The sequence below is a fragment of the Acinonyx jubatus genome, chromosome C1 (assembly GCF_027475565.1).
Source record: "Acinonyx jubatus isolate Ajub_Pintada_27869175 chromosome C1, VMU_Ajub_asm_v1.0, whole genome shotgun sequence".
Classification (NCBI taxonomy): domain Eukaryota; kingdom Metazoa; phylum Chordata; class Mammalia; order Carnivora; family Felidae; genus Acinonyx; species Acinonyx jubatus.
Window position 1 is genome coordinate 35,492,893 of NC_069381.1, and position 24,569 is coordinate 35,517,461.

The 24,569-nt window shown below is 44.9% G+C and overlaps 3 protein-coding genes across 12 annotated transcripts; 1 reads left to right on the top strand and 2 right to left on the bottom strand.

The window, feature by feature from the left end:
- Window positions 1-526: 526 nt before the first annotated feature.
- CCDC163 (CCDC163 homolog) lies at window positions 527-4,149 on the bottom strand. 10 transcript variants are annotated; one of them, XM_015066861.3, is made up of 9 exons: window positions 3,432-4,068; window positions 3,309-3,342; window positions 2,949-3,139; window positions 2,776-2,857; window positions 2,425-2,611; window positions 2,244-2,311; window positions 1,891-1,958; window positions 1,056-1,172; window positions 527-801 (listed from the first exon to the last, which is right to left on the bottom strand). In XM_015066861.3, exons 1-8 carry the CDS (start codon window positions 3,507-3,509, stop codon window positions 1,146-1,148), a joined length of 735 nt encoding a protein of 244 aa, XP_014922347.1. In that variant the 5' UTR covers window positions 3,510-4,068; the 3' UTR covers window positions 527-801; window positions 1,056-1,145. The 10 variants fall into 10 exon arrangements, with proteins under 10 accessions (XP_014922347.1, XP_026915140.1, XP_026915141.1 ...); XM_027059339.2 differs by lacking the exon at window positions 1,056-1,172 and having other exon boundaries at window positions 3,432-3,625; window positions 3,806-4,052; XM_027059340.2 differs by lacking the exon at window positions 1,056-1,172 and having other exon boundaries at window positions 1,891-2,044; window positions 3,432-4,100.
- Window positions 4,071-13,118, top strand: MMACHC (metabolism of cobalamin associated C). The gene is made up of 4 exons (XM_015066856.3): window positions 4,071-4,283; window positions 6,227-6,421; window positions 7,154-7,306; window positions 7,789-13,118. The coding sequence occupies exons 1-4, from the start codon at window positions 4,203-4,205 to the stop codon at window positions 8,206-8,208; spliced, it is 849 nt and encodes a 282-aa protein (XP_014922342.1). The 5' UTR covers window positions 4,071-4,202; the 3' UTR covers window positions 8,209-13,118.
- Window positions 9,374-22,844, bottom strand: PRDX1 (peroxiredoxin 1). The gene is made up of 6 exons (XM_015066863.3): window positions 22,697-22,844; window positions 20,557-20,673; window positions 17,777-17,930; window positions 17,272-17,394; window positions 16,475-16,605; window positions 9,374-9,726 (listed from the first exon to the last, which is right to left on the bottom strand). Exons 2-6 carry the CDS (start codon window positions 20,660-20,662, stop codon window positions 9,641-9,643), a joined length of 600 nt encoding a protein of 199 aa, XP_014922349.1. The 5' UTR covers window positions 20,663-20,673; window positions 22,697-22,844; the 3' UTR covers window positions 9,374-9,640.
- Between the last annotated feature and the right edge of the window lie 1,725 nt (window positions 22,845-24,569).

Genomic DNA, 24,569 nt, shown 5'->3' on the forward strand with positions numbered 1-24,569 from the left:
TAATATTAAATCATGAAATTTGTTTCATCTAATAAATATATACATGTATATTTACTAGGCCACAATGTAAACTGTATTTCTTACTGGAGGTCACGTCAAAAAATTTTAAAGCCACTGGATTAGAGGCAGAGACTGAAATAAAGGAGACCAGGAGACTGTTGCAGAAATGCAAGCAGGGCTGGGCTACTGAGGATGAGGAAATGTGGAGGGACTAGAGTAAGCCTTAAGAGGTAGAAGCTGGAGGTGAGGAGAGGAAGCCTCCTATTGCTCAGGTCCAGGGCCTATATAAATGTCTTGCCCTCCTCTGCATCCCCACAGCAATACTGGCCTACCTATTCTACCCACCAGAATGGGAACTCCCATCTCCTTCCAAATTCCACTGAGCAGAGGGCTTGCACTCAGCTATGAGTATCTATGAACTTGGACTTCAGAGAGAGGGATGGCAGAAAGCAGTCCAGTAACAGGAGGAAGAATGGGTACAGTTGAGTCTATCCCATGTGGGTGCTGATTCACAGAAAACATCAGGAAGAGTTAAAACATTTATTGTAATTATTGCCTGGTGGGCAGGCAGTGACAAGCCTCAGTAAGAGGGCAGATACCAGCTAGATCTAGAAAGGAGGGACATGGGGCCCAGAAACAGGGGCTTGAAGGGGAAGGTGAGCAAAGCTACTCTTACACGTTCTTACAGGTCACTCAGGAACATTGTGGGGCCCTTAAAGAATATGTTCTCCTGCTCAAGGCTCTGGGCCTAAAGCTGAAAGCTGCTGGGCTCCAGGTTAGAAAGTGTGCTCTTCTGGAGATCTAAGGGGATAAAAAGGGAAAAGAAAACAAACCATCAGCAAGCACTATGATACACACAGAACTAGGCCCTAGGCCTGTCTGATGGGGAGGAACATACAAGCCTGACCTGGGATAAGTAACGACAGAATGATGGATTCACTAAAAAAGAGGCAGAGACTCCATTCTACCCAGTGCCAAATAATCAGGCAGCTGACACACACGCACCATTCAGATTCACCCTCCCCCAGACCTGGGATCCCTGCCCTTACTCCCACCTAGTTTCCCAGCTACTGTTGCTGTCTGGAAGACTGACTTCAGAGGTAGATGAAGAAAGAGACATGGTGAAGGTGGCAGCCAGGGACAACTTAGATTGGAGGATGTGAATGGAGGTCCTGGAAAGGGGAACAGAATCAGAAGCAGAGAAGGAGACAGTGGGTCAAGAGGACCCTTCCACATAGAACTGTTCTCCTTCATGAGGCCAGGACCCCGGTCTCCTCTCCCTTTATCCTTCAAACATATAAAGATACCTCAGTGACCCTGTATCAAGTAAAGAATGCCCAGTACTGCCTTTATAGGCTGTAACCCAGATACCATACCACCCCTACCAGCCCATGTCAAATCTAGGATAGCTGAACTTTGGTCCCCAATGCCTGGCCTCTGAGACATATCCCTTCCACTGCCACAAGCATCCACACCCCCTGACCTGAGGAGGTTGTGCTCCTGCCGGGCATCCTGGACCTCTGTCCTGGCAGCCTCCAGAGTGTGACCCTTGACCTCCCTGCCACTTTGCAGCTGCTCCAACGTCTGCCAGACCATGGGCCCAGGTAGGACCAGGTAGGTACATTCCTCTCCCTCTCCAGGAGGAATCCCCCTCCCCACCATTGGCATCTTCAGCACACATGGAACCCTCATGTGGGCAATGACAGTCTCTCAACCTGGAGAAGAGGGCTTGGGAAGAAAAGCTTTGGAGGGAGGTAGAGTCAGCACAGGGAAGAGAGAAAGAGACAGGGGTGGGAAAGGGTATGCTGGCCTGCCTGCACAACAGAAAAGACAGAAAGGAAGGAGCCTTCATAGGGAGATATGAAGAAATAGGTCTGATCCTGGTCCTACCTTCCAGCTGTGGGCCTGAGCTTGCCCCCCTTCAGCCATCTGTTTCAGCAGCAGCTCCTGGTGCTGGCCTTCAATGAGAGAAAAATGTAAGAGAGCTGTTCTCCAACTTCTTTCTTTTCTCCTCCTGGCCTTGTACCCAGCCTGGTGCTGAAAACTGAGACAGAAGCATTCTGGTCTAGCATTCCAAACTGACTGGGGAAACTAGACTCACACCATGGAGGCAAGACAAAACACTTGGCCAGACTTCTGAGCAGCTCAAGAAATCAGAGCTATGGCCACTTACTGGGACAGCAAAAAGGCTTTCCAGAAAAGGGGACAGGTGGACTCATACCCACCCCCAATCTTTTACTCACTCAGCTGGTCCTGCAGCAATTTCAGCTCCTCCTGAAGAATCTCTGATTCCTCCCACAGGAGTTGACACCTGCACAGATGACAGCAGTGTCATTCGAAAGCCAATCAACAATCCCTGAGGACACTACCAGAGTGCCAAGAATTCAGAGGCCCAAAGAAGGAGAGGTCTTGCCCATCACTTACTCATTCTGCAGCTCTTGGTGAAGGCCACCAGTAGCACTACGTTTTTGTGGTCCTGTTTGTATTTGGGCTTGGGCCTGTTCCTGCACCTGGCTTCGAAGGCCCTGCAGTTCCCTTCTCAGCCCCTCCAGGCATTGATCCAGCAGAAGGACCCTCTGCTCTGGGCTCCCCTGCAGCAACCTTAGTGATGCTGTAGTGGGACAAACTGAGGATCAGTCCTTCTGAGACTTTTACACATGAGCCTACAGATTCCACTTGCAAATCAAGACACAGGTGCACACACAGGAGATATGTAACAAAACTGTGTGCATACATAATGAGCTGTGTGCAGGAAAAAAATAACTGGCCATATACCTTCCAGGGTACAGATCTTATACTTCTGCTGCTCTTGCTCTTCCAACAGCCCCTGCACAGCCTGTCTTAGTGTCTCAGTCACCTACCCAGGCAAGAAAAGCCACCTGAGCTACTGTGCAAGGGGCATCTCACACAAACACAAACACATACACACCTAGGATTCCACACTTTACCTGAGCCTGGGATTGAAGCTGGGATTGGAGAATAATAACTTCATCCCAGAGAGAAGATGCACCATGGGCCTTACCCCAACTCAGCCTCTCTGGGACAAAGGGAGTCTCTAGAGCCCAAGGCTGTTGAGCATGGACTCCAGACTGAGGAGGCAAGTGATGAGGGGAAATCCAGGTCCCAGCCAAATCTCCTGCTGAGGGAATAAGCAAGGGATGATTGTAAGGCCTAACTTTGGGGAGAAAACAGATGTTTGTTCAGGAAAGAAAACAGTTGGAATTTGGAATAGTGGATGATACAGGCACTGGAAAAAAGCAGATCCTGGAAAAAGAAAAGAACGGGGGCAGAAAAGGGACAATACTCACCCGCTGTGGAGACTCCAAGAGGATACAGCCGCTGCTACAAAAAAAAAAAAGTTCACAGGCCAATAGGCTCTGAGTGGTCCCTAAACCCAAACCTCTAACGGGGGCCCTCAGGTGCCCCCTCACCTTAATCCTGGCCACATTTCCATCAGTAGCATTGAGAAGCACGTCGAGGTGCTCAGACCAGCTCAGGCTCCTACTCATAACCTTCCGCAAGGCTCCCTGACGTCTTGTGCCTTTACTCTTCCAGCCCGGAACACCAGAGACACAGCCCAGTAAGGCCACACTTCAGATCGAAAGTGGGGAGTGGGGATGTAATACTAAAGGTAGGGAGGGATGCAGTTATCAAGCCAAACTGGGACTGGTCAGGAGAGCAGCGCTTGGGGACTCTAGGGGGAAAGCGGGATGCTTTGATACTCAATTATCAGGTGGGAATTGAGAGTGCCGACTCTTGGTCGAAACCTTCCCAGACCCAAGACACAGGTACCATCACTCCGAACCTGTGCCAGCGACTACTGCCCAGTTCAAACCCTCCTGTAGGCCGGGAAAGTCCGACCTCGGACTGGCTGCCGCAGCGCCACGTGGGAAACTGAGTTCGTCTCTCGCGGAAACAACCGGCGACGGAGGCTGTAGAACTACGTTTCCCTGGTAGCGGCACGAGCATTGACGCCGCCACCGTGAAGCTTGCCGGGAAACCGAGGCTTTCTGATTCTGTAGTTGTTGGACCCAAGGACCAAGTGCACTACATATCCCAAGATGCATTGCATAGAGCCAACGTTACCCCGCTGCTGATCCCAGTGGTTCTTGGGAAATGGAGTCCAAGCTACCTTGAAACTTAACGGCCCAGGTTATCCTTGAGACTCCATTCCCCAGCAAGGTCTGCGCGTTGCGTGCGCTATGGAGCTGCAAGTCGCAGAACTGAAGCAGAAGATCGAAGACACATTGTGCCCTTTTGGCTTCGAGGTTTACCCCTTCCAGGTTGGTTTATCCCTCTGCGGTGCTGGAGCGAGGTGTATGATTGGCCTCGGTGCTATTGGCGTGAAGCTCGAGAGCCTTCTGATCTTTCCCGAGCTCCTCTGGCCCCATGTCCATCTGACGTACGGGAACATGGTGTCAATGGGGACTTTGTTAAAGAGGTAGAGAAACGGCCGCACATTTGTCCTTGAAATCCCATATAACGCCATATTGATGAATGGGAGACACCACATAACCCAGTAATCTTGTGGCTCTACCACCTCCATAGTTTACAGGAAGAAAGTGACCAGTGGGGTCAGAGTCATTTGAGAAGCATCCTTCAGAAGGGGCGCCTGGGTGACTCAGTCGGTTAAGCGTCGGTTTTAAGTTCGAGCCCCGCCTTGGGCTCTGTGCTGACAGCTCAGAGCCTGGAGCCTGCTTCGGATTCTGTGTCTCCCTCTCTCTCTGACCTTCCCCAGCTCGCTCGCTCTCTTGCTCTGTGTCTCTCTCCCCAAAAAGTAAACATTAAAAAAAAAAAAAAAAAAATCTTCCTTAAGGAGTTAGGATAGAGCAAGGCCTTGTAGGTTTGTGTAGCTAAGATTTAGGTTATCTGAGGGGGGAAGGGCATTCCTGTTGTTGAACAAGCAAACAATTGGCTGGTTTGTTCCATCTACCAACAGAGGGCTAATTCATGATGTTGCCAATCACCAGCACTGGGCTGGATACAGAAACTGTGCACTCGCCTGTCACAGAAGTCTGGCACCACTACCTACCCTTGTTTACACAGATCCTTCCCCCTTATCCAGTGCCCTTTGTACTGAGCTGTGTGCTTGGACACAAAGCTAAATCAACTCAGGTTGAGCCCTTTGCCTGATGCTTAAGAGACAACTCACTCCCACCCCTTCCACTGAGTGGCACACAGCAGTGCTGGGAAAGAATATAGTGAAAGTATGTTGGGTCTAGCTTGAGAAGGACTTCCCAGAAAAAAATATAGAGTTGAGCTATATATGAAAAGAAGGAAAGGGTATTATGTACATCCCAAATATCAGGAACAGCTTAAGTAAAGGTGTGGAGGTAGTGGTGGATGGCACGTGTGGAGAGAGTGAGAATGTTTGGTGGGTCAGGTAGAACTGGGTGAGTAGTAAGAGTTATTGTACTAGACTCCTACTTCTCACCCTTTCCCTCCCCCACATCCAGTCAGACACCAAGACCTTTAGGAATCTGTCACTTGAGTCTCCCAAGTCCATTCCCTTCCATCCAACCCCTCTGTGCTTGGATTACTGCAATAATCTGCTTGCTATCATTTTGCATTCAACCTGTCCTTACACTGCAGCCAGATCTTTCCAAAGCCGATCATGTACATTTCCTCCTTAAATCTTAAATGGCTAACCCCCCCCCATTGTCACCAAATTAGACCTATATTCCTTAAATTAGTATCTAGGCCAGTCATAATCTCACGCCTACTGATCTTTCCACCCTTCTCTCCTGCTCCCCTTTACACACCCTTCACTTCTATCAAACTAGACAATTTGCTGTTTTCCAAATATGTCTTTTTTGCATGTCTTTTTTAATGCTGTGCCCTCTATTTAGAATAAAACACCAGATTTTCTCTCCCTACATCATCTTGTCAGTTTCCTTCCTACCGTTCAAAAACAGCTTCCAAGAAGCCTTTTCTAGTTTCACGGGATCCTCATCAGGCCCTGTCATTGCACTAATCACAGTACAGTTTCTTTCGGTTCTTAGTCATGAATTCTTTGCCTCTTTATCCCAAACTCCCTGTCAGATTCCCCTATGGAGGAGTCCCCCATAAATATACATCATGCAGCATCAGTAGAAATCCATTCACTGAATGAATGAGATGGAGACAGCCCAAGATGTATGAGGCCTTGAATGCTGGGCCAAGGTATGGACCTGACAAAGGCCTAAATTGGCCCTCCTGTGTAGCCTGAATTTTCTCTCTGTTCTAGGTGGCATGGTATAATGCACTCCTGCCTCCAGCCTTCCACCTACCCCTGCCAGGACCTACCCTGGCCTTCCTGGTACTCAGCACACCTGCCATGTTTGACCGGGCCCTCAAACCCTTCCTGCAGAGTTGCCATCTCCGACCACTGACTGACCCTGTGGACCAGTGTGTAGCCTACCACTTGGGCCGTGTTAGAAAGGTGAGCAAGGTTCATATATTCCCCCAGCTATGAAACCCATAGCTGCTTTCAGCTACTCTAAGCTCGGTGCAGGATCTAGACCTACTTACAGCTATGAGCCACTTTCAGATGGGCTATGCTAGAGCATCTTTGACATTGTGAGCTCTCCCCATTCTGCCTTAGCCCAGTTTCAACCACCTTCTTCTAGCAGCCCCCCAGGTCTATAATCAGTCTCACTTACCCTATCTCAGATGGGCAATTACATGAACTTCAAACCAGACTTCCCTTAGCCTCCAAGTGAAATAGGAATAAGCCTAGCATCCCCTAAGCATCTTTCACCTGTCCTTGCCCTAGACCTGGACGTTTTATGTGTCTTTGGGGCCTTTTGAGGGTAGAACAATATCCCCACCACCACCAGACACATGCACACATATATATATACACACATACATTGGGTCTCCCCAAAGCTGGGCCATGTCTTCCTCCACACTGAGACTTGGGAGGGCAGAGCCAAGTCACCCCTTGTAATAGGCATTTGTGAGCAAGACCTTGTTATTTCCCTTCAAATATGGACCTTCCTGGACAGAGTATCATTTTCTTCACAGTGGAGCTCCCCCCCCCCCCCCCACGTTTAAAGTCATGTTTTCCCTTTAAACAACTTCTGAGGACAGGACCAAGTTAACACAACTCGGGCTCTCTAGGACAAAGTCATGATTCCTCTCATGTTGAAATGAACTTCCATCTCTATCCCAGAACCTCCCAGAGTTGCAAATGGAAGTCATCGCTGACTACGAGGTACACCCCAATCGGCGCCCCAAGATTCTGGCCCAGACTGCAGCCCATGTGGCAGGGGCTGCTTACTACTACCAACGGAAGGATGTGGAGGCTGACCCCTGGGGGACCCAGGTCAGAGGGCAAGTGTGAATGAGTAGGGACTGGGAGAAAATGGTGAAGACTCCTCAAGATACCAATTCACATTCTTCCACCTACCCTGGGTAAATGATTTGGTAGACACAATCCAAGGGAAAGGTGTGCCCTAGTCAGGAGCCCAACCCCACATGCTTTCTGGAGTTGGCCTGGGAACACATCAGGTCAGAGAACTTAGTCTGTTAAAATCTCGTTACAGGATGGAGGGGGTAGAGCAGTAATCAGGAAACCCAACAGTAAGACTGGGAAGTTGACAGAGACTCAGCTTAATAAACCCTTCTAGGTTCCTCATGGCCAAAGTGAGCTCATGAAAAGGGTTGTCCATGAGAGGAAATAGGGGAAACCAGCCAAAGGAGAGGTTCAAATGTGGAGTCAGTGTTCCTTGAAAATAAATGAACAAGCCTAGCTTGCAGTGATGATAGTTGGACTTACTCCATGACCTTGCTTTACCATCTCCTCAGCACATATCAGGTGTGTGCATACATCCCCGATACGGAGGCTGGTTTGCCATCCGAGGAGTAATGCTGCTGCCAGGAATAGAGGTGCCAGATCTGCCACCCACAAAGCCCCTGGACTGTGTACCTACAAGAGCTGCCCGAATCACCCTGCTTGAAGGCTTTAATTTCCACTGGCGTGACTGGACATACCGGGATGCTGTAACACCACAGGAGCGTTACTCAGAAGAACAGAAGGCTTACTTTTCTACTCCACCTGCCCAACGCTTAGCTTTGTTGGGCTTGGCCCAGCCCTCAGAAGATCCTAGTTCTGCATCACCTGAGCTTCCTTTTACCACACTCCCACCTAAGAAGCCCCAGAATCCCAGCAGAGCCCGAGGCTGGCTCAGCCCCAGTATCTCACCACCTGCATCCCCTGGCCCTTGATATCCTCCCTCCTCTGAGACCCCTATTTATAAGTGGTACTTGGCTCTAGAACTCCTTTGGCTTTGGCAAGGCCAGATATTTTATTTTGGGTACAGTATTTGTTTAAACAGGCTTCATGCCCAGTGTGGAGCCCAACATTGGGCTAGAACTCACGATCCTGAGATCAAGACATGAGCTGAGATCTAGAGTTGGATGCTTAACCAAAGGAGCCACCCCAGGTGCCTGGGTACAATATTTTTGATACAAGGATTGTAATAGAGCTCTTCAGTGAAGATAACAAAGCTCAGAAAAATTTAGTCAAAAGAAATGAAAGACAAGACAGATCCAGAATTCCCACCTTAAAATATAGGATTATTCCTTTCCATTTCTCTCCAGTGCTCCAAGATCCTACTTGTTACAGAGCCTAAAAGGCAATCATCTCCTACCTAACGGCACCTGCCTCACAGGCTTGTTGTGGGGAATAAACACATGCATTTTTGAAACCATGCCTGGTTTATATTAAGGGTTGTATGAGCTGTCATTGAAAGCCCTGGGAATTCTGTACTACTGCTCTTAGGTCTTGCTTGGGAGGAGGAGGATAGACTAGACTAGCTTATGTCTGAAAGGGTACATAATACACCAGACTCAGTTTTGAATCTTTCTTACCCACAAGGGCTCAGGAGAAACCCACCTTCACCTCCCCTATACCCCTCCCACCTCAGAACAAGGAGATGAGTGTAGCCTTCCCCTACAAACAACAGGGCAGTTTGTCTCCCCCTCCCCCTTTTAGTTTCAAAGCCTCTAATTCTGATCTTCTACAGAGCCAGTACTGGACATTTAGAAGAGGCCAAGCTTCAAGTTCTCATGCAGCCCTCCCAATAGTATAAATGTCCAAGTAATCTCATTGGGGCCTCCATCTGCAACCTGCAATTTATGCTTCACCTATAGGACAAATTGCAGTGTTTTGACCAACACTGCAGATCTTGCTCTTCTCCCCCAAATGTAGTGAAAATGTTAACACCTGGGTTCAGTTCCTTTCCTGTGTCTACTTGCATATCCCCCCACCCAATGTAACTTTGATTCTGAGGCAGCTATCAACCTTCATTTTACCCTAAAAAAGGAAAGCAGAGAGTAAATTACTCTTAAAATCAAAGCTAGTGCCCCCTGAAATGAAGACTCAACAAGGTCTCAGTTCAAGTTTAATAGAAACAAAGATCAAAAGTGATGCCCCACTACTGTACACATCAGTTGACTTGCCCCATAGCACAGCATGGGCCATTCTCTCCAGAGGAAGAAAGGCTGCCCTCCCCAACCCCTGCAGGAAAGGCCTGTCCCATCCCATACCACATCTGCACTGAATCTAAAGTCTTGTGTCTTAAGCATGACAATAGTACAAAAGAGATTTTGTTTTCATGGCCAGCCAATGCAGCCGGGCCCTAAAAAGGCCCAGCGCTCACTTCTGCTTAGAGAAATATTCTTTGCTCTTCTGGACATCAGGCTTGATGGTATCACTGCCAGGCTTCCAGCCAGCTGGGCACACTGCAAGAGAAGAGTACTATCAATTAATAACCTGCTCAGTGGTGAGTTCCACCCTCGTCCCATGGACAAATGGGTGACCATCAGACAAAAGGCTCAAAACCAAATCTGATACCTTAAGAGGCTGAACACTCAGGAACCAGAATACTTATGCTATAGCGTGAGATAATTCAAGTCTTTTAGTGCAAGGATAACTACAAACATAATTCAATCCCCACCACAGCCCTAATGCTATTATATCTAATTTATTCATGCAGCACCTGAAATTTAAAGAAATTAAGTAACTACCTTACAAGCTTCAATTGTATGCTTTGGTCTACAAATAATCTGCGTAATGCACATACAGCAAAAAAAAAAAAAAAAAACCACATGTATTAATATTTGTTAACAGTAGACAGTGGATGAATCGGTATTTGTATTTCCTCAATTATTTTATGCTTCATGTATATCTTTAAAAAAATTTTTTATATTTATTTATTTTTTGAGAGACACAGAGAGACAGAGCACAAGTTGGGGAGGGGCAGAGAAAGAAGACAGAATCCAAAGCAGGCTCCAGGCTCTGAACTGTCAGCACATAGCCCAACACGGGGCTCACAAACCATGAGATCATGACCTGAGCCAAAGTCAGACACTTAACCGACTGAGCCACCCAGGCACCCCTTCATGTGTATCTTTTTAAAAATCTTAAATGCTCTTCAATAAATGGTGCTGGGACCAGCTGGACTTCCACATGAGAAAGAATGAAGGCGGATCCCTATTTTACACCTCATAAAAAAAAAAAAAAAATCAACTCAATGGGTCAACCTAAAGATAAGGGCTAAAATCATAAACTCTGGAGAAAACAGAACTTCACAACCTTGGATTTGGAAATGTATTCGTAGATAGGATTATAAAAGCACATGCAACAATAAACAGATAAATTTGACGATCTAAATTATAAACTTTTGTACAAAGGCCTTTTTTTTTTTTTTTAAGTTTATTTTCATTTATTCTGAGAGAGAGAGTGAGCAGGGAGGAACAGAGGGAGACAGAATCCCAAGCAGGCTCCACAATGTCAACACAGAGCCTGATGTTGGCCTGGAACTCCCAGATCATAAGATCATGACCTGAGCCAAAATCAAGAGTTGGATGCTTAACTGACTGAGCCACAAAGGTGCCCCAAAAAGGACATTTTAAGAGTTAACACACAGAATGGGAATATTTACCCATCATGTATCTGATGAGGGATTAATATCCAAAATGTATAAAGAACTCCCACAACTGAAGAGATCCAGTGAACTCGCCTGGGTGACTGTCGGTTAAGCATCTGACTCTTGGTTCTCACAGGGTTTGAGCCCCATGTCAAATTCATGCCCCACTTGCAATTCTCTCTTCCTTTCTCTCCCTGTCCCTTCCCCACTTGCTCTCTCTCAAACTTAAAAAAGAACTTCTACAAAGAAAAAAACAAACAACAAAAAAAAAACCTCCCACAACTCAACAAAAGACACCCTAGTTCAAAACAGGCAAAGGACTTGAGTAGACATTTCTCTGAAGATATGCAAATGGTCAATAAGCACATGAAAATATGCTCGATATCACTGATCATTAGGGACATGCAAATCAAAAGCACAATGACACCTCTTCACACCCACCAGGCTATATAGCATTTAAAAAAAAAAAAAAAAGGAAAAAGACCAAGTGTTGGCAAGGTTGTAGAGAATCCTTGATGTTACTGGTGGGAATGTAAAATGGTGCAGCTGCTATAGAAGAGAGTTTGGCAATTCTTGAAAAAGCTAAACAGAACTACATGACCCAGCAATTACACTTCTAATGTAAATACTCAAATAGGAACAAAGATTCAGATACCTGTTCACCATTACTCTAGCAGCATTATTCACAACAGCCAAAAGATAAAAAACTCTGTGTCCATCAAGAAATGAAAGAATAAATAGGACATATATACATAAAATGGAGTATCATTCAGCCTTAAAAAAGAAAGTTTTGATACCACTGCAACATGAACCTTGAGAATCTCGAATACATTATGCTAAGTGAAAGAAACCAAACATAGATGGACAAATATCGTATGATTTCACTTACATGAAATATCTAGAATAGACAAACTCATAGACACAGAAAGTAAAAGTTACCAAGGGCTGGAAGGAAAGGGGAATGGGGAGTTAATGCTTAATGGTTATAGCTATTTGGGATGATGAAAACATTCAGAGAATACTGGTGATGGATACACAAAACTGTGAATGCAATTAATGCCACTGAATTATACACTTAATGACAGATTAGGCCACACTGTATTGCATTAAAAATCTAAAAACTTTAGAGGTGCCTGGGTGGCTTAGTTGGTTCAGTGTCCGACTCTGGATTTTGGCTCAGATCAAGATCCCAGGGTTGTGGGATTGAGCCCTGCATTGGATTCCATGCTGAGGGTGGAGCCTAAGATTCTCTCTCCCTCTGCCCGTCTTCCCCAGTTTACAGGCTCTTAAAAAAAAAAAAAAAATCACCATTTGTCTACATACCAAGAAATAAGCTAAACAAACAAAGCTAGGACTGTGTAACAACAGTTAACACTAAGCTGCTTCTTCCTTCTGACAGCCCTTGGAGGATCTGAAGATAGCAACCAGTTTGCCTCCTCAGTGTTAACTGCCAAACTGGACAGCCTGAAATACATGGGGGCAGGACCCCCATAACAGGCCCTATTTGTCTAAGTAAGTGCCTTCTACCCCATGGTAAACAAAGGTCTGCATTTGAATCTTTCATACATTTATGCAGAAAGCATAGCTTTTAACCTTTTCCTATAATCCTGAGCCAGCAATGCTCCTTGGACTAACCTGAGGAGAGAGAAGCAAGGAAACCAATCTCTGATTTTTCACTTCCATTTGCTATTCCATCTTCTAGGAGACACATAGTCACCAAGTCCAATAATGAAGCAGCAAATCTCTCTTGCTCAAGTGAGAGAAGGGGAGCCCCTTTCAGTCCAAGGATATCATAGCCTTAGATGTCACTCTGCAACCAGCTGTCTGGGAACAAAGTATAGATGGACCCAGCTGCCATCCATTACTTTCCTGGAATCTTCACTTGATTGTTACAATTATTAGCTTTATTAGCACCAAAGGGTTAAAACACAGGTCCCTAAAGCATAAAAAAGCTAGAGACCAAAGAACAGCAAATAAGCAGAGACCAGGTGAGAGCCAGCCAGAAGTTTGATAGTAGATGTGAACAGGGAACCAACAAAGTTGGTCTTAGAAAACATATAACCTTTAAAAGAAAAGCCCAATTATAAATCATGACACAAAGATAGGAATAATGAACCAGAAAAACCTTGCCAACTTATTCTCATGGGCAGTAAAGGTTCATGGCACTTAAGAATATGTTAAAAAAAAAAAAAAAAAAGAATATAACCAGTTATCAGTGACAAGACAGAAAGAACCACACTTGCATGTTTCACTCATACCCAGCAGTGTTGGTTTTCTCAGAACATGGGGTACAGAAGAACTGGTTAAGCCCCACATAAACCACCTTTCAAAATAGCATGACTCTCCAAGGAGAAAGTGACATAGTCATGGTAACCTCAGTATAAGAAACTTCCAAAACAGCCCTCAAGAGGGACTTTTTTAGCATTTTAAAAATTAAAAAAAAAAAAACAAAAAAAAACCAGCTGTGAATTTGGTTTGATTTCCACATTTACTATGAATAAATACTGTATTTAAAATATTCGTTTGAGTCCTCAAAAATAACAACGTAGTTTCTCAACTACAGAAAACAAACTGAGGGGCACCTGGGTGGCTCAGTAGGTTAAGCATCTGACTTCAGCTCAGGTCATGACCTCATTACTCGAGTTTGAGCCCCGTGTTGGGCTCTGTGCTGGCAGCTCAGGGCCTGGAGCCTGTTTCTGATTCTGTGTCTCCCTCCCTCTCTGCCCCCTCCTCCACTCACATTCTGTCTCTCTCTCCTTCAAAAATAAACATTAAAAAATTAAGAAAAAAAAACAGGGTTACTGGAGGGAATGGGGGGGCAGGATATGGGTTAAATGGGTGATGGGTATGAAGGAGGGCACTTGTGTAGAGCACTGGTATTGTAAGTGATGAATCGCTAAGTTTTACACCTGAAACTGTTACATTATGTTAACTGGAATTTAAATAAAAACTTGAAAACACAGGAACAAAGAATATATAAATACAAATGAAACAATTTCATTGTATACCTAAAACGGACGTTATATGTCAATTACATCAAAAAAATAGAAATGTAGAGTTATCTGTCAAATAACACACGCAAAGTACCTCACATACCATGTTTGGTATTCATACGCTCTCAAATGGCAATTATCATATAAATCATAAAGGCTACACACAACAAGCTATGCCTGTTCTAGTGAGATGGAAAGAAGAGACCAAGACTCTGAAGAAGCAATCTTCAGTTATGAAAGCTTGGGTTCAAGTCTCACCTATATGCAAGGTGCTAGGAAGTTCAATAAAGGGCTTTACCAACACTCCTCAGCAACTTCTTTGTGCTGAATCTCATCCCCCACCAGGAGGCAGTCTCAGCAGTGGTCAGCTCCTTCAATCCACACAAGCTTCCGCAAATGGTGCCTTTGGGTATCAGCGCTCATGGATTCATACTAGCGTTCCCCTCTAGCCAAACTATCACTTTTCGGTTCCCCTAAGAGACATCATCAATTCCAACTCTTATCAACTTCCAGGTTCTTTACCACAAAATCAGAGGTGAAATGGGCCTTAGAAAACTAGTCTGAACTATTTATTACCTAGAGAAAGAAAATGGAACGTAAAGACAAATTTATTGAAGTACACTTGTGCAGCTGATTTGACATCAGTAGCACTTGATCACAACTATTCTGTCCTTAGGGCACCGAGGTGGCTCACTTGCTTAAGTAGTCTACTTGGGCCCAGGTCATGATCTCATGGTTCGTGGGTTCAAGCCCCATGTCTGGCTCTGTGCTGACAGCTGAGTCTGAAGCCTGCTTTGGATTCTCTGTCTCCCTCTCTGTCCCTCCCCTGCTCGTGCTCGGTCTCCCTCAAAAATAAACATTAAAAAAAATTAAAAACAAAATAACTATCTTGTCCTTCTCATCCTCAATTATGTTAAGCTTGGAAAGGTGTAGGCTTCAAGATCTCCATTCCCCACATACCCAGCACCTGTAGCCTCAGGAGCTAAGTCTTAAAAAACTAAACTAACTCTTAAGATAAGGTTGTCTCATTCCAGCAACAACTATACTCCAGTGAGGGGGGAAAAGGTAAAAAAAGCTACAGCCTTGGGGCACCTGGGTGGCTCAGTTGGTTAAGTTTCCCACTCTTGATTTCGACTGAGGTCATGATCTCAAGGTCTGTGAGATCAAACCCCACTTCAGGCTTTGTGCTGACTGCGTGGAGCCTCCTTGGGATTCTCTCTCCCTGTCTCTCTCTCTCTGCCCCTTCCCTGCTTGTGCACATGCTCTGGCACGGTCTCAAAAACTTAAAAAACATCTAGGGGCACCTGGGTGGTTCAGTCGGTTAAGCATCTAACTTTGGCTCAGGTCATCTCAGTTTGTGGTTTTGAGCCCTGCATCAGGCTCTGCACAGACAGTATGGAGCCTCCTTGGGATCTCTCGCTCTCCCTCCCTCAAAATTAAACTTTAAAAAAAAAAAAAAAAAAAAAAGCTACACCCTTACAAACTCAAAAGCTGGGATCAAGTAGTTCAGTACTTTATCATACTGCAATAAGAATATTAGAAGGAAAGTACTAATGCTGGATAAATAGGAAAAGAAAGGTCTACACTCTCTAAAATGCTAGGTAAAAAACCCTAAATTGAATCTCTTTAGTGATGTGTAGATTCTCTAAGGACAACCTTGTAAAACATTATCTTTGGGGTACCTGGGTAGCTCAGCCAGTTGAGTGCCCAACTCTTTGATTTTGGTTCAGATCATGATCCAAGGGTCATGGGAATGAGCCCTGCGTCAGACTCCATGTTAAGCATGGAGTCTGCTTCACATTCTCTCTCCCCCTGCCCCCTCCCCCACTCACAGGCATTCTAAACAAAAAAATTAAAAATAAAAAATTTAACAAAGTCTTTGATCCTCAAATGTCTAATGAAGAACCTTGATATTTCATTTGAAACCCTCTATCCCTAACCCTCTTCCTTCAAAAAAGTTTTGAACATTTACATAATTTGGTTATTTGCAGAGTGTAATTCTTACAAATACAACAACGCTGTACAATAAAACGTTTTATTATTTATTTTTTAGAATGTATTTAAGAAGATAAAAAAAAGTATTAGCTGTATCTGTCCATTGTCCTTGGGCAAGTTATCTTAGCCCTATTTATATTTTCCAAAATTCAAAACTGGTCTTAGATTTGTGTTTTAAAAAGATCATAAAACAAATACGGACCACAGGGATTAAGCTCCTCTCCCAATAAACACTTGTCAAGAATGGCATGCTTTATCTCTAGATAGAATTCTCAAGCCTTTTGTTTTGTCCTTATACACCTATGAAATCCTCCTACACTCCTTTAATAACTTAAAGGCTTCAGCAGTGATTCTAAATGAGCAGGGCAGAAGCTGGGAATGTGGAGCTGGAACAAAAAACCTTTATATTCTCTTCCCCAAGCTTTTCCATTATCTCATTCCCACAACCCAGTATAATGCAGAGACTTCAATTTCTTGGAGAAACAGATTTTTCTCATTTGATAGACCATGTTCCTGCCATCTTTCATATCCTACCACCATTCTATTGTCAAGTCACTAGGTGAATTGGCTTACCTTCCCCATGCTTGTCAGTAAACTGGAAGGCCTGAACTAGTCTCAGAGTCTCATCCACAGAACGGCCGACAGGAAGGTCATTTACTGTGATCTGTCGAAGGATACCTTTCTCATCAATGATAAAGAGGCCCCTGGGAAGAAGAGATTGAAGGCTTGAAAGAGATGCAATATCAGTTTGGAAACTGCTTGCAATGGAAATGAAAATGTGCTGGCCTCCCAGACTTGCACTGGCTTTGCCTCCAGTGAAGAAGCATCCCCCCCCCCAACCCCTGCTCAGTTGGAAAATCGTACTACTCTCGAGCTTCAGGTCTTAGGCATACAGATAAGGAAGGAGAGAAAGAGAGAGGGAGAGAGAGAAAGGAAAGGCAAGAAGGAAGATTAGACCACCATGCTGTACACTTTAAACACATATAGTGATGGGGGAGCCTGGCTGGCTTAATTGGTAAAGCATATGACTCGATCTCAGGGTTGTGAGTTCGAGCCCCACGTTGGAAGTAAAGATTACTTAAAAAATAAAATCTAAATTTGGGCTCAGGTCATGATGTCATGGTTTGGGAGACTGAGCCCTTACATCAGGTTCTACACGCTGAGCACGCTTGGGATCCTCTCTCCCCTTCTCTGCATCCCCCTTACTCATGTGCTCTCTTCTCTCCCAAAATAAATTTAAAAAATAAAATAAAATTTAAATAAGTAAAATTCAAAAGAGTCTACAGATCAGAGTCCTATCTTTCTCCAAATAAAAAAGGCCCTCAAGTCAATCAGATAATTTTGATGACAGCCCACTGGTAGGTATATACCTGAATGAGATGCCTTCATCAGCCTTTAAGACTCCATAGTCCTGAGCAATGGTACGCTTGGGGTCTGATACCAAGGGAATGTTCATGGGTCCCAGTCCTCCTTGTTTCTTGGGTGTGTTGATCCTACAGCAAAAGGCACACATACAATCACATTCATTTAAACTCTTGTGTAGCAAAAGCATTAACTGTTTCTATTCCTTCCCTTTTTCAACATTCCTAATGTAATGTGAAGTAACTGTAATCTAATCTAATCCCCAAAAGACTTCAAACTTTTTCCAGCAGTAAAGTGAGTGCCTGAAGACCGTTAAGGTCACCAGGATACTCAGCTGCAACCCAGGCTGCTGCTTCTTTGCTGCCAGATGAGAGCAACAAGAAGTCACAGCCGTTGCACACTCCTTCCATCAGAAGCCAGAAGGCAATACTTGAGCAAGTCTATTATCAAAGCCTCCAGTCCCAGTTGCGGTTAGTTCAAAGTTCATATGCAAAAGTTGACCAAGAGATTTACCATGCCAGGTGACAGAAATGAGAATCCACAGAAGCACCAATCACTTGGCAGTTGAGTTTCTTAAATTCTTCCGCTCTGTCACTGAAAGCAATGATCTCCGTGGGGCACACAAAGGTGAAATCAAGAGGGTAAAAGAAGAACACAACGTATTTTCCTGGGGAGGGAGGGGGAGGAAAAGCCACAAGTTTGCCTTTGAAACATACTTCCTTGCTTTACAAAGGGCACCTGGCTGGCTCAGTGGGTGGTGTCTGTGACTCTTGATCTCCCAGCTTGGAGTTTCAGCCCCCCTGTTGGGTGCTGATATTTAAGATAAAACCTTGGGCCACCTGGGTGACTCAGTTGTTAAGGATCTGACTTAGGCCCAGGTTCAAGCTCTACTTCTTTCTCTCTCTGCCCCTCCTGGGATTCTCTCTCCCTCTCTTTGCCCCTCACTCGTGCCCTCTCTTTCAAAATAAAGAAAATATTTTTTTAAAAATAAAAACCTAAAGGCATTTTTCTCTGAGAAAAAAAGCCTTTTTATAAACAATTGCTAAACACCAACACTCAACACAGATGTCTCATAGCAGCTACTTTTAGAACATCTTGTGGCAGGAAAGCCTGTATTAAAAAAAGTTCCTTTCAGTTCTGTGCTTTATTTTCCTGCCTCCTCACTAGCTGCCAATTATAAGATAAACACTGTTCAGTTTGATCTTTATCTCTAGGTAGTTAAAATTAGCACAAGAGGGGGGCACTTGGGTGGCTCAGTCCATCGAGCTTCCGACTATGGCTCAGGTCATGATCTCACAGTCTGTGAGTTTGAGCCCCGCGTCATGCTCTGTGCTGACAACTCAGAGCCTGGAGCCTGCTTCAGATTCTGTGTCTCCCTCTCTCTCCGACCCTCCCCCTTCATGCTCTGTCTCAAAAATAAACATTAAAAAAAATTTTTTTTTTTTTTTTTTTTAATTAGCACAGGAGGGGGCCTGAATGGCTCCTTGGGTGAAGTCGGATTAAGCCTCCGATTTCAGTTCAGGTCATGATCTCCCCGTTCCCAAGTTTGAGCCCCACGTCCGACTCTGTGCTCGGAGCCTGGAGCCTATTTCAGATTTGGTGTCTCCCTCTCTCTCTCTCTACCCCTCCCCTGCTCACACACGGTCTCTCTCAAAAACAAACATTAAAAAAAAAGTTAGCACAAACACCAAGTTCTCCAATGAAGAAAAGCAAAACCAAGGATGCAAATACCTACTAGATAGCCTAATGCCAATGATTACAATTAACCCACAGGAGAAGCTCAATTACTGGATTCTATGCTACAAAGCAATAAAGAAAAACAAAACAAAATGCCTTTTGTGCTTCTTCCACAATGAACCACATCAACGGGACAAGTAAGGTTTAAGTGATCACCTGAATCAGCACAAATCCAACAAGCCTAATAGGACAAGAAAAATTTCTTGAGGCAAAAGTTTCAAAAGTCCTGAAAGGTAACAGGAAAGGTAGAGATCCTGAAAGGATCTCTAGTGTAAATTTTACTGAGGTCACTCAGATTACCAACAGAAGTAGATCTTCAACTGGCCAAGCAGCCTTTCACCACACCTAATGGGCTGAATTATTAAAAACAGTTCCAAATATTCACTCATTTCCAGGTAGCAGCAATGTCTGAAAACCAAAGGTGCTCCTTTTGACATTTACTCTGAAAACCAAAATCAGTAGAAACTCACTCATCTAAACAACCTCTCCAGGGCTTTGCCTAACAAGCACTTTGAAACCTCAGGTCAAGCCCTGGAGGACAGAGAGCAGCTCTTTCTAAACCCTTGGGCCAGGGTCACCTCCCTATGGTGCTACTTATCCTGTTTGCCAGAGGAGCTTCCCTCCATAGGGCCCCTCTTACTTGCTTCTCATTCCAAACAAGTGTGCTGCATTAGGAAACCTTAGTCACATGTTCATGCAAAAGCCGAGTCTAGGAACTAATTACCACACCACTAAGAAAGGTACACTTAAAACCGGAGTTTCAGGTTCGCATTTCAAGGAATTTGTATCAATTATCCCAGAAATCGCAGCTGTTAAGGTTTAACAAGAAAGAAAAAAAAGGAAGAGCCTCATTAGAATTTGCCAAGTGTTTGCATGAAACTGTAACAGGAAGAGTTGTTCCAACTGTACCATCAATTCTTGGGGCAAAACAGTCAAGGGAATGTACCTAAGCCTTCTGCCTAATAATTATAGCAGCTGTGCCATACATTATTTCAAAAACTTAATAAGCAGCTTAAGCCCCAAAAACTTGAGCTTTCAATGAAATACTGAGAAGATCTCCAAAACAATACAACTGAGTACTGAGAAGATAACTGAACTAATATATCCAGACATAATGAAGCATGGGCTTTTTCCATAGCAGTCTGAACCTAAAGTCTACCCCCATGACCCTGGTTGGTAATCACTACTTCAACATGTAGGTAAACGGCCTCCTACCCTAAAGATGGTGACCTACAATATATAAATTCATTTTACAATCAAACATGACAGATACAGAAACCTAATGAGCCACCTTAAATTGTAAAATAGTTAAATCTTAATTTTTTTTTTTTTTGAGAAAAAGAGAGCATGAGCGGGGGAGGGTCGGAGAGAGAGGGAGACACAGAATCTGAAGCAGGCTCCAGGCTCTGAGTTGTCAGCACAGAGCCCAACATAGGGCTCGAACTCACGAACCAGGAGATCATGACCTGAGCTGAAATCGGATGCTCAACCAACAGAGCCACCCAGGTGCCCCTAAAGTAATTCAATTTTAATGAATCTAAAGTAATTACTCTCACCTTTGTAGTCAGATAGGCTGATGTCTTTGAACTGGCCATCTGGCATAACAGCCGTGGCTTTGAAGTTGGGGGCAGGATGCCCAATTTTGGCATTTCCTGAAGACATCTTACTATCAGCTGAAAAAGATAAAAGAGGAAATGAATTAGAAACAAGCCTTACTTTTTTTTTTTTTAGATAACCAGCACATTTCATCTACTTAGAAACTTAGCTGTAGAATGATAAAAGAATTGTCCAGTGGCCCTGAACATATACATTAATTTTTACATTAGTAAGAAGCATAAACTGAGCTTTCCATCTTTTGAAACAAAACCAGATACTCCATGTCTGAGTATCATTTTCATTTAAATACTGCAATTTCTTTATAAACTAAAGTAACCTCTATTACTTTTTCTAAAATAGGATTTGTGCAAAGGCATTTTCCTTCTGTATTTTCATTATAAAGAAACAAAGGAAGGTTCAGCCCCAAACCTGAGCCCAAATGAACAATGCCAGTGTCTGATTCCTAGATGTGGTCATGTTGCCCCCCTCTTTCCCTGGACTGCACCTTCATCTGCCTTCATAATTCAGGAAGCACACTTGAGGTTTCTCCAGGTACATTTGCCCACAAGAGCACACACCCTAAAGCAATCCAATTTTTTAAGAGGCAAGACCACTATTCTAGCATCTACTAAATTCCAAAACTTCAGGGGTTGTGTTTTAAGCACTTGAAGTGCTTACAAAAATGGGTTTCTGACCTGGGGCCAGGACAACGAGAGTCTATGGCTAAAAAGCAATGCTGCACTGGATTCACCCAGGTGGAAACAAAGATAAGGAGTTAAGAGCTAACCCAGTACGCCATCAGTTTGAAAGCAGCAAGCTAATTTTCCAAGTCCCAAAGTTTTTTGGTGCATAGCACCACAACCAAAAACGTTGTGAGCATCGATCACTGAAAACTTTTTTTTAATATTTATTTTTGAGAGAGAGCACCAGCGAGAGAAGGGCAGAGAGCCTGATGCGGGGCTCTAACCCACTGAAGGGGAGATCATGACCTGAGCTGAAGTTGGACGCTCAACCGACCAAGCCACCCAGGTGCCCCAATCACTGCAAACTTTACTGCTTAACACACACTTTTAACAACAAAAAAGCAGCGCCTGGGTGGCTCAGTCGATTAAGCTTCCGACCTGCTTTGGATCAGGTCATAATCTCGGCGATCCGGAGTTCGGGCCTCGCTTTAGGCACCGTACGGACAGACAGCTCAGAGCCTGGAGACTGTTTCAAATTCTGTGTCTCCCTCTCCGCCTTTCCCCTTCTCTCGCTCTCTCAAAAATAAACATTAAAAAAAAAAATTTTTTTAACTAGTAAGGCACGCTCCAACTTGGCGACCAAATATATAGGGTGTGACCAACATAAAGGCCCTTCTCGTCCAAACCTGCTTTTCCAGACGGCCCCCACGTCCGCTAAAGTCCAACTTAGCCAGGGGAAGGCTGTTGGACCTTAAGCCCTTTGTGGGCACCCTCCGAGGATCCGCCCCCAAACTCCACAGGCGAAAGCCACACCCCCAAACTCTACTTCTGGTACCCTCCTGCCACTCCTATCATCACCCCCAACACTTCGAAAAGCACCAGAAAAAAAAAAAAAATGCGCAGTCTTCACAAAGGCATTTGGGACCACCACAAACCCTATTCCGTAAATGAAAAAAATAGATACAGGGAAGGGAATCTTCATATCCGAAACTCCTCATCTAGTCACAGCTGAGGACCGGAAAAAGCCTTTGCCTCTACCACAAGTCGGGCGGGTAGCCTCAGGTCAGTTTCCAGGTCCATTCTAGAAGCTTCCCGAACCCGCCGCGCCCAGAAGGCTAGTCGAGGAGAGCCCACTACTACCACGAGTCCGCCCCGGCGCCATACCAAGCCAATGAGCGCCCTCTGCTCGGGCTGCCGGGGGAAGAGGAAACTCGAGCCGACATTAACTTCGGGGTTTAAACAAGTCACCGCATCTCTACGGAGGGCCCACTGGAGGGTGTACGTACCACCTAACCACTCTCGAGCGCGCCACACCTCGCCGAACCGCCTCCCCCGTCACAACAACCCGAACCTAGTAGGGCAGGTCCCCGGATGGACGAGGAAAAGGCGACAACAGGGGTATAGGGGCGCCTCTTACCAGGTCTAAAGCACAACACACCAAAAGCCAGCCAGGAAGAAAACGCGTGAAGCACGCGGGAGGCACTGCCTTTATAGCCTGTAGGGCTCTCGCGAGAGTCAGAGCGGGCCGGGGGTGTAAGAGGTGGAGAGAGGAGGGGGATCTGGTCCGAGCCCCGCCCCGATCGAAAGCGCCCCGCCAGAATGAGTCAGCACTTTCCTTGTTGTGGGCGGGCTAGGACGCGGAAGGTACGAATACCCCTCCTTGCCCCCGACCTTTGGGGTCGGAGAGCTGAGAGCTACAGTTTCCAAATCCATACTGCCTCGGTTAATCTGGGTCTCTGTAAGGGGGGGGCCTGCGTATCTTGCGCTCAAGGCCGAGACCAGGGTCCTGTTGCCGTCCACGGAGGATCACGTCTGATCCATACGAAGCACTGAAAAGTATCCAAATGTTTCTCAAATATTCCACCCCGATCTCCCCAGCCTCTGCCCTATTGCTGATCCTCGGTAGACAACTTCCTTAATTGTTCTGATCACAGGATTGCTGCTTTACTTCTCCCATCCGCTCCTTCCACAGCTGCTGGAGGGAATCTTTTTGAAATCTGATCGTTTCACTCCTGATTTGTGGTTTAAAAAACTGGGGCTCTGTATTCAGTTTCCTCAGTTAAAACTCATTGTCATTTTATCTGTGGCCTTCAGGCAAGAGCCTTACTTTTCTTAACCTATAAAATGGGAATATTATTAATTCTTTGAGATCATCTTCGTAGCTTACTTAGCAGTTCCTAGTTCTTATTATACATTAGAATGTTAGCTATTGTTGCTATAATTCTTCCTTGCTCCTAGATTAATTGTAATACCCACAACAATGTGTCGCTGTTTCAAGACTTCAGGCTTTTGTTCAAGTATGAAGAATCCGTTCCCTCCTAGTTGGCCTAGAGAAAGTATCTTTAAGGACTCAGCTGAAGCATGACTTCCTCTGAAACTGTTCCTGACCTTGGCTCATCCCCAGAATTCCTCTGAAGCTGTTCTGGCTTTTGCTCATCCCCAGAATTTACCATTCCCTTCTTTGTGCCCAAACAATATCCTGATAGCGAAAAGCTATACAAAGTATCTAAGCTATTTTACACGTTTACATGACTGCTGCTTCTTGGTAGACTTTCTGGAAAGTAAGGTTTGGGTTACTTCCATCTCTGTATCCCCAAGACACAACAGAGCACCCCCTATAAAATATCAGGCGTATAATAAATATATTTTGTCCCCTTTCTGCCCCCCATCCCCATTCCCCCATCCGATTAACTCCCTTGGATGTTATAGCAGAGTAAGAAATGGGAATGTGCTGTGTCATGCTGGTTGAGCATCTCAAAGTGTTTTGGCATTTATCCTACATTGCAACAGTAGTGATTTTTTATTGGGTTTTTTTTTTCCTTCTCTGCCTGAGGCTGAACAATTATTTGGCCATTATTCATTTCCTTCCAGAGGCGCAGGGGAGACATAGAAGTTCAGAGCTTAATAGTGGATGGTTATTGGGCACCTGGGTGGTTCAGTCAATTAAGCCTCCGACTTGGGCTCAGGCCATGATCTCAAGGTTTGTGAGTTCCAGCCCAGCTCCAGCTCTGTGCTGACGGCTCGGAGTCTGGACCCTGCTTAGGATTCTGTGTCTCCCTCTCTGTTCCTCCCCCGCTCGCACTCTGTCTCTCTCTCAAAAATAAATAAAGACTTAAAAAAATATATAGTGGATGGTTATTGCTATAGGCAGTTAAACCAACAACACACAGTCCTACTTCAGCCAGAATAAAAAATGACCATTTATTGTATCTAGCCCTGGGCTAGGCACTTAGGTTTACTTGGGTCATTCAAGAACCAAAAGAGTTATGCTGGCCCAAATAAATCTTAAC

What these genes read in the sequence shown, in the direction of transcription:
- CCDC163 (XM_027059339.2), bottom strand. Translation starts at nt 3,509, where the DNA reads ATGAGTAGGAGCCTGAGCTGGTCTGAGCACCTCGACGTGCTTCTCAAT. An exon ending in TCTTGGAGTCTCCACAGCGG is followed by an intron (nt 3,140 to 3,308) that starts GTGAGTATTGTC and finishes TTATTCCCTCAG; the next exon opens with CAGGAGATTTGGCTGGGACC. An exon ending in AGCTTCAATCCCAGGCTCAG is followed by an intron (nt 2,858 to 2,948) that starts GTAAAGTGTGGA and finishes TTGCCTGGGTAG; the next exon opens with GTGACTGAGACACTAAGACA.
- PRDX1 (XM_015066863.3), bottom strand. Translation starts at nt 20,662, where the DNA reads ATGTCTTCAGGAAATGCCAAAATTGGGCATCCTGCCCCCAACTTCAAA. An exon ending in CAGCCTATCTGACTACAAAG is followed by an intron (nt 17,931 to 20,556) that starts GTGAGAGTAATT and finishes CTCCCTCCCCAG; the next exon opens with GAAAATACGTTGTGTTCTTC. An exon ending in CATTTCTGTCACCTGGCATG is followed by an intron (nt 17,395 to 17,776) that starts GTAAATCTCTTG and finishes CTTTTGCTGTAG; the next exon opens with GATCAACACACCCAAGAAAC.
- MMACHC (XM_015066856.3), top strand. Translation starts at nt 4,203, where the DNA reads ATGGAGCTGCAAGTCGCAGAACTGAAGCAGAAGATCGAAGACACATTG. An exon ending in TCGAGGTTTACCCCTTCCAG is followed by an intron (nt 4,284 to 6,226) that starts GTTGGTTTATCC and finishes TCTCTGTTCTAG; the next exon opens with GTGGCATGGTATAATGCACT. An exon ending in ACTTGGGCCGTGTTAGAAAG is followed by an intron (nt 6,422 to 7,153) that starts GTGAGCAAGGTT and finishes TCTCTATCCCAG; the next exon opens with AACCTCCCAGAGTTGCAAAT.